This window comes from Oncorhynchus gorbuscha, linkage group LG14 (assembly GCF_021184085.1).
Source record: "Oncorhynchus gorbuscha isolate QuinsamMale2020 ecotype Even-year linkage group LG14, OgorEven_v1.0, whole genome shotgun sequence".
Taxonomy (NCBI): domain Eukaryota; kingdom Metazoa; phylum Chordata; class Actinopteri; order Salmoniformes; family Salmonidae; genus Oncorhynchus; species Oncorhynchus gorbuscha.
In genome coordinates this window covers 23,064,837-23,076,763 of record NC_060186.1, presented here as the reverse complement: position 1 = coordinate 23,076,763, position 11,927 = coordinate 23,064,837, and the positions used below count along the sequence as shown (strand labels likewise).

The 11,927-nt window shown below is 45.3% G+C and overlaps 1 protein-coding gene across 3 annotated transcripts in view; it reads right to left on the bottom strand.

The window, feature by feature from the left end:
* Window positions 1-1,756: 1,756 nt before the first annotated feature.
* Window positions 1,757-11,927, bottom strand: part of LOC123994653 (dedicator of cytokinesis protein 4-like) — a 162,604-nt gene continuing 152,433 nt past the window's right edge. For all 3 annotated transcript variants that reach the window (XM_046297507.1, XM_046297509.1, XM_046297508.1), the window contains one exon: window positions 1,757-4,388. In XM_046297507.1, the coding sequence (XP_046153463.1) occupies window positions 3,921-4,388 (468 nt within the window). In that variant the 3' untranslated portion in view covers window positions 1,757-3,920. The remainder of the gene's footprint in view (window positions 4,389-11,927) is intronic.

Sequence of the window (11,927 nt, the reverse complement as noted above, 5' to 3'; positions counted from 1 at the left end):
ATTCTGTATGATCTAATCGAAGACCTTCACTAGTTCTCCAGGACTACGGTATGGACTCTTTAGCAGGCGTGTTGGTATTGTGTACTCAATATCGACAAGTAATGCCTTTATAATTGCATTGGCCATTTCAGCGAAGCCCCTCTATGCACAAACATTCATTTATCTGGACGAGTAAGTCACAAACTGATAGTCCCCTCTCTCTCACACACACACACACACACACACACACACACACACACACACACACACACACACACACACACACACACACACACACACACACACACACACACACACACACACACACACACACACACACACACACACACACACACACACACACACACACGTCCTTAACAGCCGAACCCTTTGAAACTGCCAGGTAAATCCCTACATAGTGGTGACAATACTCTTCCACTGAGAACAACACACACTAAAAATGTAACTTCACTCATTCTGTAATGGAAAAAAAAGAGAGCACTTGAAGCTGTCAGGTAAATCCCCATAAGCCAGGAGCACAGCAAAGTTGATATAGAAAATAAGACGGATAAAAAGCAGATCAATTATTCAGAGGTTCTTTTGAAAATTCCCTCCTCTGAAACGCCGGATCTCAGTGCACCGTCGAATTGCCCCAGCTTTCTTATCCCAGGGAGATTTAGCACAGAGAGAAAAACACCAAGGGCTTCTCTCGAGTTGTGTGCTATTCAAAATGTGCCTGAGGCAAGGTTAAATTAAAACCTGCCTTCCCTCGCTAATTCATTTTTAGCACCCATGGAACACTTTTCAATGTCGGATGTTTAGCATCCAAATAACGCAGATAAATTGTTCTGCAGAGTTAGACCACAGTTTGAATGATGTATTGTTAAAATGTATGGGTGTTATGTTATAGAGATTACTGGAAGCCACACAAGTTAACAACATTTAAATATAATTTGCAGTCTTGCCTTCGAGCTATCAGCTCAGTTAGAATGAAGCTATTTTCACTTAAACACAGGATGTCTAGTTTTTGCATCCGCAAAAAAAGGTTTTGTACATACTGATTAAACCCTTCCCCCAACCCTGCTGAGACAGTTTTTCAGTCCATGAATGAAACACAGCTTCCTTCCTGCTAGTGAATGCTGAATGTGAGGATGATTGACAAGCCCATTGAGGGTTGGACTGACAACCCATTCTCCTGAGTTCCAGAACGGAGGCACGTTAATCGCTCCTCCGGTACCCTGATACGTGTTCTCTCTTCCGAGAAGTCTTCAGGATTAGAGGAAATTCATTTCTGACACGATTAAACACTGTCAAATTACCAGCCTCAGAGACAATTACTGTATTACAACATCTATCTGATCCGGTGGAGGGTACTCCTCTTGGCGGTGATGTGACGTTATGAAGAGGGCCATCATCCCGGCCCACCCAACCCACCTAGTAGACTAAAGAGGAGACATTCATTAGATGTGTTCGGTTTTAAAGGAATATTTCCCCCATGCGCGCACATCTTCTTACCTGATCACGCACCAGTTCCTCATAAACAATTACATCATCATGAGCGCCCACAGTAGGTGACTATCGTTGAATTTGTGTGGGAATGACTTTGATGACACGAAGCTGATCCTGAATCACGTAACGTTAGAGTACACAGAAGATCACTATAACAATTGAGCAAACATGGCTGGACACATGTACTGTACAGTGCAACTCTTATAGAAGGACCTATCGATGGATTGTCTTTAAACAGGTTAGAGCTGGGAATGATTTAAAAGTATGCTTGAGCAAAACACGTTTTATTACATAGGGCAGTTTATTGAGCATGTAAATGTTTTACTGTAGGTGTAGATATGCATTACTCTATAGACTTCTACACTCACTAAAACACCAGTTTTTTTGTGACATTTATAACAATAATTTTCTGTTCCAACATTCAAAGCTGTAAATGTGTATTAGCTACATTTTGTTAAAAACACAATATTTACACAAAGGTAGTATATTTGGCATACGTACAACAATCTCATCATTATATAATTTACAATTTCTCAAGTACTGATTCATGTGAACATTTGATGGAGAACATTTTTTTTGCAACAAATTAAAAAGGAAATTAACCATAGAAAAGTGAAACATACCCAAGTTAATTGTGAAAACCGTTGTACTGAATTAAGTGATCAATATTTCGTGCAATTAAAAAAAAGAAGCTTTTTATTACAAAAACAAGTGTTGTCTTCTCTTCATAAAACACTGACAGGAAACCACCTGACGTGAAGACTGCCTAGACACCATAGGACTCGATACCAGTACACTCTGTCCACCACGTACTGTATGTCAAACACAGAGAGAACACCTCAAACTAACTCGGCTGTACTGTACAAGCGTGACTATACAATGAATAGTTGAAAAGGTTTTCGAAAAAGATTCAAAAAAATAATAGAACGGCAGCCCTCGTGTGTGTGTGTGTGTGTGTGTGTGTGTGTGTGTGTGTGTGTGTGTGTGTGTGTGTGTGTGTGTGTGTGTGTGTGTGTGTGTGTGTGTGTGTGTGTGTGTGTGTGTGTGTGTGTGTGTGTGTGTGTGTGTGTGTGTGTGTGTGTGTGTGTGTGTGTGTGTGTGTGTGTGTGTGTGTGTACGAGTTGCTGGCAATTCACTGAGCGGCAAATAGAGGACATCTTTTCTACAATACATACTGCACTTCAAATGCCCATTGTGGTCAGGGGTTAACATTTTAAGAGTTGGAGTCCTTGGTAATGTAACCACTGCTAACGTAGTCAATCTCATTTGTGCTAATATCATATAACCATTCGTTACTTGTAACAGTTGCCATTTTTATACCCCCCCCCCCACACACACACAATGACTTTTCATCTTAATAACTGGATTTGCCTCAAAAGTCGGTTGTTTTCACTGTGGGCTAGTACAAGATCAGCTTGTCTAGTCAATGGAGTGTTTCCAGGTTCAGGATTCCTACTTTGCCATTACAGCATACATACAGTACATCGTCCTTTGGCACAATACTTGGTAAACCCCAAAGATCCACCACCACCACATACATACTACACTTCATGCAGGTGGGTTAGGGTGTGTCCACATCTCTGGCCCCCTCTGACAGTGATGGCCTCCAGTTTATTTACTTAGAACGACATACAATTTAGTGGCACATGTCAAATGCAAGAACTATGTGCATTGGCCAAAGGGGATTTCAAAGACGGAAGGAGCTCTTTATGTCTTAGAGTCGAGTTTGAAGAACCCTCACGAAGGGGGTGTATTTCTGAGTGACTTGTTACGACCACAAATTCTCCATTCCTACGAGAAAGGGATGTTCTATTACCGACCAAGAATAAAACCGGGGCACTGATTTTAGCTTTACAGTACTTTTCAAATGGTCATGACAATGAAACAAAATGGCCAAATAGGTAAATCTCTGCTTCCTGTTTCTGGTACCACGTGGATGTATGTGAACACACCCTCAGCTACTACCATAAACTGAAATGCATATGCATGAGGCCTCTAGCACCAGTCAGCCATATAGAAAAGTACAGTGTACTTCAAAAACGTGCAAGACTCATGGATAGAAGACTCTTTCCAATACTTAAGGCAAAACACTTCTTATATATAACCAATATATACATATTGGGACTATTACATCTATCAAAAATCTAAAAATCAACGCCTAAGTTTGTTGTGTTCATTTCTCTTCTGATAAACGTAGCAATTTACCGCAATTTACCTACTGTACTGGAGCTAAAAGTGCGGAATGACAACGTCAGTCAATGCAAAGCCCTTTCGAAAAAAAGATCTTCACAACGAGACAGACTCAAGAGTCGTGAGTCTGTCTTGGGCAGAGCCTGGGATTACCAAACTGAAGAGAAGACAGTGTTAAAAAGTGCAAAACGCGCCAGTGGTGTCACCCATCAACCCACTAGGGTTGTAGGTCCTCACTCAGCCTATAGCTGGGAGACCTTCCTGGGGAGAGGTCTGGGTCTGGGGACGTGGGGCACCCCGTCGGCCCTGCGAGGGTCCGATGCTGGGACCAGCTTCATGCTGCTAGTGCGTTGCTGGTGGGGCTTGGGTGGCAGAGCCGGGGGTTCCACACTGGGAGGGATGGAGAGACTGTGAGGCAGGGGAACCGGCCGACGAGGGTTGGTGCGCTCGTACACGCTGTAGGGCGGCGGCGTCTTGTTCTCGCGGCGGATGAGCTCGTCCGAGCCCGAGGAGACCGAATTGGGCATGGTGGGCCCCGGGTGGGAGGGGTGGTCTCCAGTGGTTGCCTCGGTGCCCGACGCCTCGGACACACTGCAGCGACTCATGGAGGAGATGCCGCTGCTGTAGCTACCAGAGAGGACGGGCGAGTTGGACACCAGTCCAGCCGACTGGCACTCAGTGGGTGAGGGCGTGAAGGGTGGCAATGAACTCTATGGAGAGACAGAAACAGAGAGACCATCAGAGGACCAAACAGAAATAGAGAACCAATCAGAAACGGAGAACCATCCACCATAGCTCAAACAGTGCGGCTACGAATCTCCTTAAGACTGCACACGTGTCCTTTACAGCCTAATGAGGTATAGCATAAAGGAACAATAAAGCCTATGAAGCGTAATCATAAAGACACCAGACAAAGTGACAGTGCCACACTGCTTTTCCCCCCTCATCATATATCAGTGCGTACTGAGACGGAGAAACACAACATGCGGCAGTTCCATCGTGAGGAATCCAATAGGTTGTCAAAATGTTTTCGGAGAAATGACATGGAAATACTGTTATATCTTGTTACACTTAATTGGATTCAGTGGAGAGGACAATTGATCTGTTATGTACGCTACAGTACGTCAGTGTGACGAGCATTTAGCTTCAGTCTTGTTGAGAGAAGTTACGTGAATATAACTTCGCTCAGCGAGACTGAAGCTAAATGCTCGTTGATATGTTTACATTCCCCACATATCTCAAAGGCCACTGAGCGCTGAGCTGCCCCTCACAGTACAATCAATCAAAGGCCTAGAGCGCTGAGCTGCCCCTCACAGTACAATCAAAGGCCTAGAGCGCTGAGCTGCCCCACACAGTACACTCAAAGGCCTAGAGCGCTGAGCTGCCCCTCACAGTACAATCAAAGGCCTAGAGCGCTGAGCTGCCCCTCACAGTACAATCAAAGGCCGCTGAGCTGCCCCTCACAGTACAATCAAAGGCCGCTGAGCTGCCCCTCACAGTACAATCAAAGGCCGCTGAGCTGCCCCTCACAGTACAATCAAAGGCCGCTGAGCTGCCCCTCACAGTACAATCAAAGGCCGCTGAGCTGCCCCTCACAGTACAATCAAAGGCCGCTGAGCGCTGAACTGCCCCTCACAGTACAATCAAAGGCCGCTGAGCGCTGAGCTGCCCCTCACAGTACAATCAAAGGCCGCTGAGCGCTGAGCTGCCCCTCACAGTACAATCAAAGGCCGCTGAGCGCTGAGCTGCCCCTCACAGTACAATCAAAGGCCTGGAGCGCTAAGCTGCCCCTCACAGTACAATCAAAGGCCTGGAGCGCTAAGCTGCCCCTCACAGTACAATCAAAGGCCTAAAGCGCTGAGCTGCCCCTCACAGTACAATCAAAGGCCTAGAGCGCTGAGCTGCCCCTCACAGTACAATCAAAGGCCTGGAGTGCTGAGCTTCCCCTCACAGTACAATCAAAGGCCTAGAGCGCTGAGCTGCCCCTCACAGTACAATCAAAGGCCTAGAGCGCTGAGCTGCCCCTCACAGTACAATCAAAGGCCTAGAGAGCTGAGCTGCCCCTCACAGTACAATCAAAGGCCTAGAGCGCTGAGCTGCCCCTCACAGTACAATCAAAGGCCTAGAGCGCTGAGCTGCCCCTCACAGTACAATCAAAGGCCTAGAGCGCTGAGCTGCCCCTCACAGTACAATCAAAGGCCTAGAGCGCTGAGCTGCCCCTCACAGTACAATCAAAGGCCTAGAGCGCTGAGCTGCCCCTCACAGTACAGTCAAAGGCCTAGAGCGCTGAGCTGCCCCTCACAGTACAATCAAAGGCCTAGAGCGCTGAGCTGCCCCTCACAGTACAATCAAAAGCCTGGAGCGTTGAGCTGCCCCTCACAGTACAATCAAAGGCCTGGAGCGCTGAGCTGCCCCTCACAGTACAATCAAAGGCCTAGAGCGCTGAGCTGCCCCTCACAGTACAATCAAAGGCCTAGAGCGCTGAGCTGCCCCTCACAGTACAATCAAAGGCCTAGAGCGCTGAGCTGCCCCTCACAGTACAATCAAAGGCCGCTGAGCGCTGAGCTGCCCCTCACAGTACAATCAAAGGCCTAGAGCGCTGAGCTGCCCCTCACAGTACAATCAAAGAAGACCCCACAGCAGACCGCCAACAGGCCCCATTATCTCACACACGCCCGCACGCACACACGGCATTGTATTTGTGCTGCTGTTTGTGCCTCACTTACAAAAAACTGCCAGTGCAAAGAACTGTCTTTGATTGTCTAACAAAAAACAAGACTTCATCAATGCAGGTTTGTAAAAGCCTGTTAAAATGTCACTCCTTCTAAACTGCCTAGACACATGCAGACTGGTGCTAGATAATGAATGGCTCATTAGCAGAGTTATCTGACAGGCGAGAGCCAATGTGGATGAGAACATGAGACGACTTAGAGGGGAAAGATAATTCAACTGTGGTTCAATAGTGCCTGACAACCAACAGGGAAACCATACAGCACACAGACATTCAAAGTACTGTCAGAACACTCAACAGCATTAACAGAAGAACAGAAAGAGATGCACATGCACACACCATAGACACACACACACACAGGCAGGTATTGTCAGGCACGCACGCACACACACGCACACATTAGCTCTGACCCCATTTAGTCGTCTGGCCAATTGCGTGGACGATAGGATGTTGGTCGACCACGTTTTCTTTAGTCAAGTAGCCACAATTTTTAACAAATATTTTCATGGTGCAAGATGATTCCCTATGTTGCTATGTGCATAACAGCAAAATTAACCAGCATATTGGAGTTGCGGTGGATGACGCAGTAGCAGAGACGAGGAGACAGCCCTTGCCTTAGCCTAACTGTATAAGAAGTGAGGAGAGAGGAAACCCCAACTTAATTAGGTCTGTAGCCTAACTGTTGAATGTCTTTGGAAATCATCCATATAATATATTTTTTTTAAAGTCCTCTCACTGCCAACTACCTTTAATTTGTGTAAGTATTTGTATGAACATAACACGATTCAACAACTGAGTCATAAAGAAGTTCCACAGAAATGTGACTGACAGAAATGGAATAATGTGTCCCTGAACAAAGGGGGGGGTCAATAGCAAGAGTAAAAGTCAGTATCTGGTGTGGCCACCAAGCTGCATTAAGTACTGCAGTGCATCTCCTCCTCATGGACTGCACCAGATTTGCCAGTTCTTGTTGTGAGATATTACCCCACTCTTCCACCAAGGCACCTGCAAGTTCCCAGACATTTCTGGGGGGAATGGCCCTAGCCCTCACCCTTCGATCCAACAGGTCCCAGACGTGCTCGATGGGATTGAGATCCGGGCTCTTCGCTGACCATGGAAGAACACTGACATTCCTGTCTTGTAGGAAATCACTCACAGAACGAAGAGTATGGCTGGTGGCATTGTCATGCTGGAGGGTCATGTCAGGATGAGCCTTCAGGAAGGGTACAACATGAGGGAGGAGGATGTCTTCCCTGTAACGCACAGCTTTGAGATTGCCTGCAATGACAACAAGCTCAGTCCGATGATGCTGTGACACACCGCCCCAGACCATGATGGACCCTCCACCTCCAAATCGATCCTGCTCCAGAGTACAGGCCTCAGTGTAATGCTCATTACTTCGATGATCAACGCGAATCCGACCATCACCCCTGGTGAGACAAAACCGAGACTCGTCAGTGAAGAGCACTTATTGCCAGTCCTGTCTGGTCCAGCTATGGTGGGTTTGTGCCCATAGGCAACTTTGTTGCCGGTGATGTCTGGTGAGGACCTGCCTTTTATAACAGGCCTACAAGCCCTCAGTCCAGACCCTCTCAGCCTATTGCAGACAGTCACTGATGGAGGGATGTGCGTTCCTGGTATAACTCGGGCAGTTGTTGTTGCCATGCTGTATCTGTCCCGCAGGTGTGATGTTTGGATGTACTGAACCTATGCAGGTGTTGTTACACGTGGTCTGCCACGGCGAGGACTTAGGCGTCTCACAGTACGGACATTGCAATTTATTGCCCTGGCCACATCTGCAGTCCTCATGTCTCCTTGCAGCATGCCTAAGGCATGTTCACGCAGATGAGCAGGGACTCTGGGCATTTTCTTTTGGTGTTTTTCAGTAGAAAGACCTCTTTATTGTCCTAAGTTTTCATAACTGTGACCTTAATTGCCTACCGTCTGTAAGCTGTTAGTACCTGTGGAACGGTGCATGTTCATTAATTGTTTATGGTTCATTGAACAATCATGGGAAACGGTGTTTGAACCCTTTACAATGAAGATCTGTGAAGTTATTTGGATTTTTACTAATCATCTTTGAAAGACAGGGTCTTGAAAAAGGGATGTTTCCTTTTTTTGCTGAGTTTCTATCTACAGAAATAAGACAGATCTCGCTTCTGTTGCCTGTTTGAGTGTTCGTTTAATAGCCTACTGATTCCGTGAGCACCAAGCGTCATGCAACGGCGAAATGTTGGATAAAGCAATTTCACAGATTCGTCTGTTTTTAATCTTTGCTATGGTGCAATAAAGGCCTGTAAAAAAACATTTTAGAACAGACTGGTATTACTTGGAATGTATTATTTTGTGTTGTTTACACTGTTCCAAACAGGCAGAAAAAAAATATTGTAATCTAACAGTACCTGTTTGTCAGTCAACCCTTCATTCGTTCACATACTCACGCAATGCTTGCTCTTCTACCCTCCCTTTTCTTGATCTCCCGTAGTTTCCACAACTAAGTCAAATGTCTTCAACAGATCTGACTTCCCGTTTCCCTCCTGAGCAACCAGTAAACATTTGCACATTTGGAGTTTCTTTTTCACGTCTTACGCATCCATTTTGCCGTCACGTATTGTGTTCGGAGTTTGTTATAACCAATTTATTGATGTGATTATGATAGGCTATATGTCAGACCCTGTTGGCCTCATGCATGAGATGCTAACATGTTTCACGTAAAAACGGGATGAAGGAATATGTCATGTTAAACCTCTTAAGGTATAGGGGGGCAAGGGCCTCCCGGGTGGCGCAGTGGTAAAGGCCGCTGTACTGCAGCGCCAGCTGTGCCATCAGAGACTCTGGGTTCGCACCCAGGCTCTGTCGTATCCGGCCGCAACCGGGAGGTCCGTGGGGCGACGCACAATTGGCCTAGCGTCGTCCGGGTTAGGGAGGATTTGGCCGGTAGGGATATCCTTGTCTCATCGCGCACCAGCGACTCCTGTGGCAGGCCGGGCGCAGTGCGCGCTAACCAAGGTTGCCAGGTGCACAGTGTTTCCTCTGACACATTGGTGCGGCTGGCTTCCGGGTTGGATGGTGCTGTGTTAAGAAGCAGTGGCTTGAGTTGTGTATCGGAGGACGCATGACTTTCAACCTTCGTTTCTCCCGAGCCCGTACGGGTGTTGTAGCGATGAGACAAGATAGTAGCTACTAAAACAATTGGATACCACGAAATTGGGGAGAAAAAAAAAGGTATAGGGGGCAGCATTTTCACTTTTGGATAAATAGCGTGCCCAATTTCAACTTCCTACTCATGCCAGGAATTTAAGTAATGCATATTATTAGTAGATGTGGATAGAAAACACTGAAGTTTCTAAAAAACTGTTTGAATCATGTCTGAGTATTACAGAACTTATGTAGCAGGCAAAACCCCGAGGACTAACTGTTCAGAATTATTTATATTGTTTTGCCTTTGACTGTTCCCTGAGTTGTCATTGCCAAGGGATATTTCTTAGGAACCTGTTTTCAGTTCCTACCGCTTCCACTGGATGTCACCTGTCTATGGAATTTGGTTGAGGTTGTTCATTTGTGCAACGAAGAAGAAGCACATCCAGGAACAACATTACACTATTGAGAGTTGCGCAAGACTTAAAAAGGAGCATGGTTTGTTTACTTCCTGTATTGAAAACAGATTTCCCCGTCTACAATTTGATTGATTATTAACGTTTAAAAACACCTAAAGTTGTATTACAAAAAGTAGTTTGAAGTATTTAAGCAAAGTTTATAGGCAACTTTTGAAATATTTTGTAGTAACGTTGCGTTTTTTTGGAAGCTGTTTTTTTCTGGATCAAACACGTCAAATAAATGGACATTTGGATATATACGGGCGGAATTAATCTAACAAAAGGACCAATTGTGATATTTATTGGACATATTGGAGTGCCAACAAAAGAAGCTCGTCAAAGGTAATGCATGTTTTATATTTTATTTCATCGTTTTGTGTAGCGCCTGCAGGGTTGAAATATGCTACTCTCTTTGTTGACATTGTGCTATCATCAGATAATAGCTTCTTGTGCTTTAGCCGAAAAGCTTTTAAAAATCTGACATGTTGGCTGGATTCACAACGAGTGTAGCTTTAATTGAGTATCTTACATGTGTGATTTAATAAAAGGTAGCTTTTTATATCATTTTTTAAAATTTGCCGCGCTGCATTTTACCTGTTTTTTTCCCCAAGTGGGACGCAACCGTCCCCTATACCATAAATAGTTAAATAAATTAGGAATTTCAGTAACAGAACTTTTCAGTCAGAAACAAGAAAAAAACGAAATGGCTGACATGATGTTACAGCTTCAGCATAGACAGCACAATAAACACTTGTTGTGCTGTGGAGCCTTTTCTCTGCAGTAGGGGGAGGAGCCAGTTACACAGGCACTCGCTGTCATTTTTTAAACACAATATGACCATGGGGGGCTCTTTCTTGAGTCATTTGTGTGTCTTAATTATTTAATCAAACATGGTGCTTGAAGCATCAGACAAGCTCGGTGCATTTCTAGTTAATGTTATTCAAACACATAGGGTGCGTCTATCTATATATGGAAAAATACGTTTAAACATTTTGACCAATCAATTGGTCGAAAGAAGATATACCAATAATTTTTTTTTAGCTGGGGACAGCCCTAACACAAAAGTATGTGTACAGTGGATTCGTTTATTTCAGCCACACCTGTTGCTGACAGGTGTATAAAATGTAGCACACAGCCATGCAATCTCCACAGACAAACAATGGCAGTAGAATGGCCTTACTGAAGAGCTGAGTGACTTTCAACGTGGCACCGTCATAGGATGCCACCTTTCCAACAAGTTTTTAAAAAATGTTGCTAGAGCTGCCCTGGTCAAATGAAAGTGCTGTTATTGTAAAGTGGAAACGTCTAGGAGCAACAGCGGCTAAGTCTTGAAGTGGTAGGCCACAAGCTCACAGAACAGGACCGCCGTTCTGGTGAAAAAAGTGGCAAAAAAAAATGTCTGTCCTCGTTTGCAACACTCAATACCGAGTTCCAAACTGCCTCTGGAAGCAACACGTCAGCACAATAACGTTTCGTCAGGAGCTTCATGAAGTGGGTTTCCATGGCCGAGTAGCCGCAAACAAGCCTAAGATCACCACGCGTAATCCCAAGCATCGGCTGGAGTGGTGTAAAGCTTCCCAGAGGAGTGGAGGCTGTTATAGCAGCAAAGGGGGGATCGACTCCATATTAAATGCCCATGATATTGGAATGAGATGTCCGACACGCAGGGGTCCACATACTTTTGATAATGCAGTGTACATACAAAGTTCCCTGGGTCTCAACACCATATCTTCACCAGCAGCCAGCCCACAACCCATGAAGGATTCTAGCAAAGGTACAGGGCAGTTGTTCCATAAAATATTGAGAGAACTATAAATACATGTAGTTGTACCAGGTTCAGGAATATATAATGAAGAGGCTCTTCCTCTGGGTACATCGAGAGGGAGCTGGAGTTTTTTTTTTTACGGTGTTAAGAATGAACA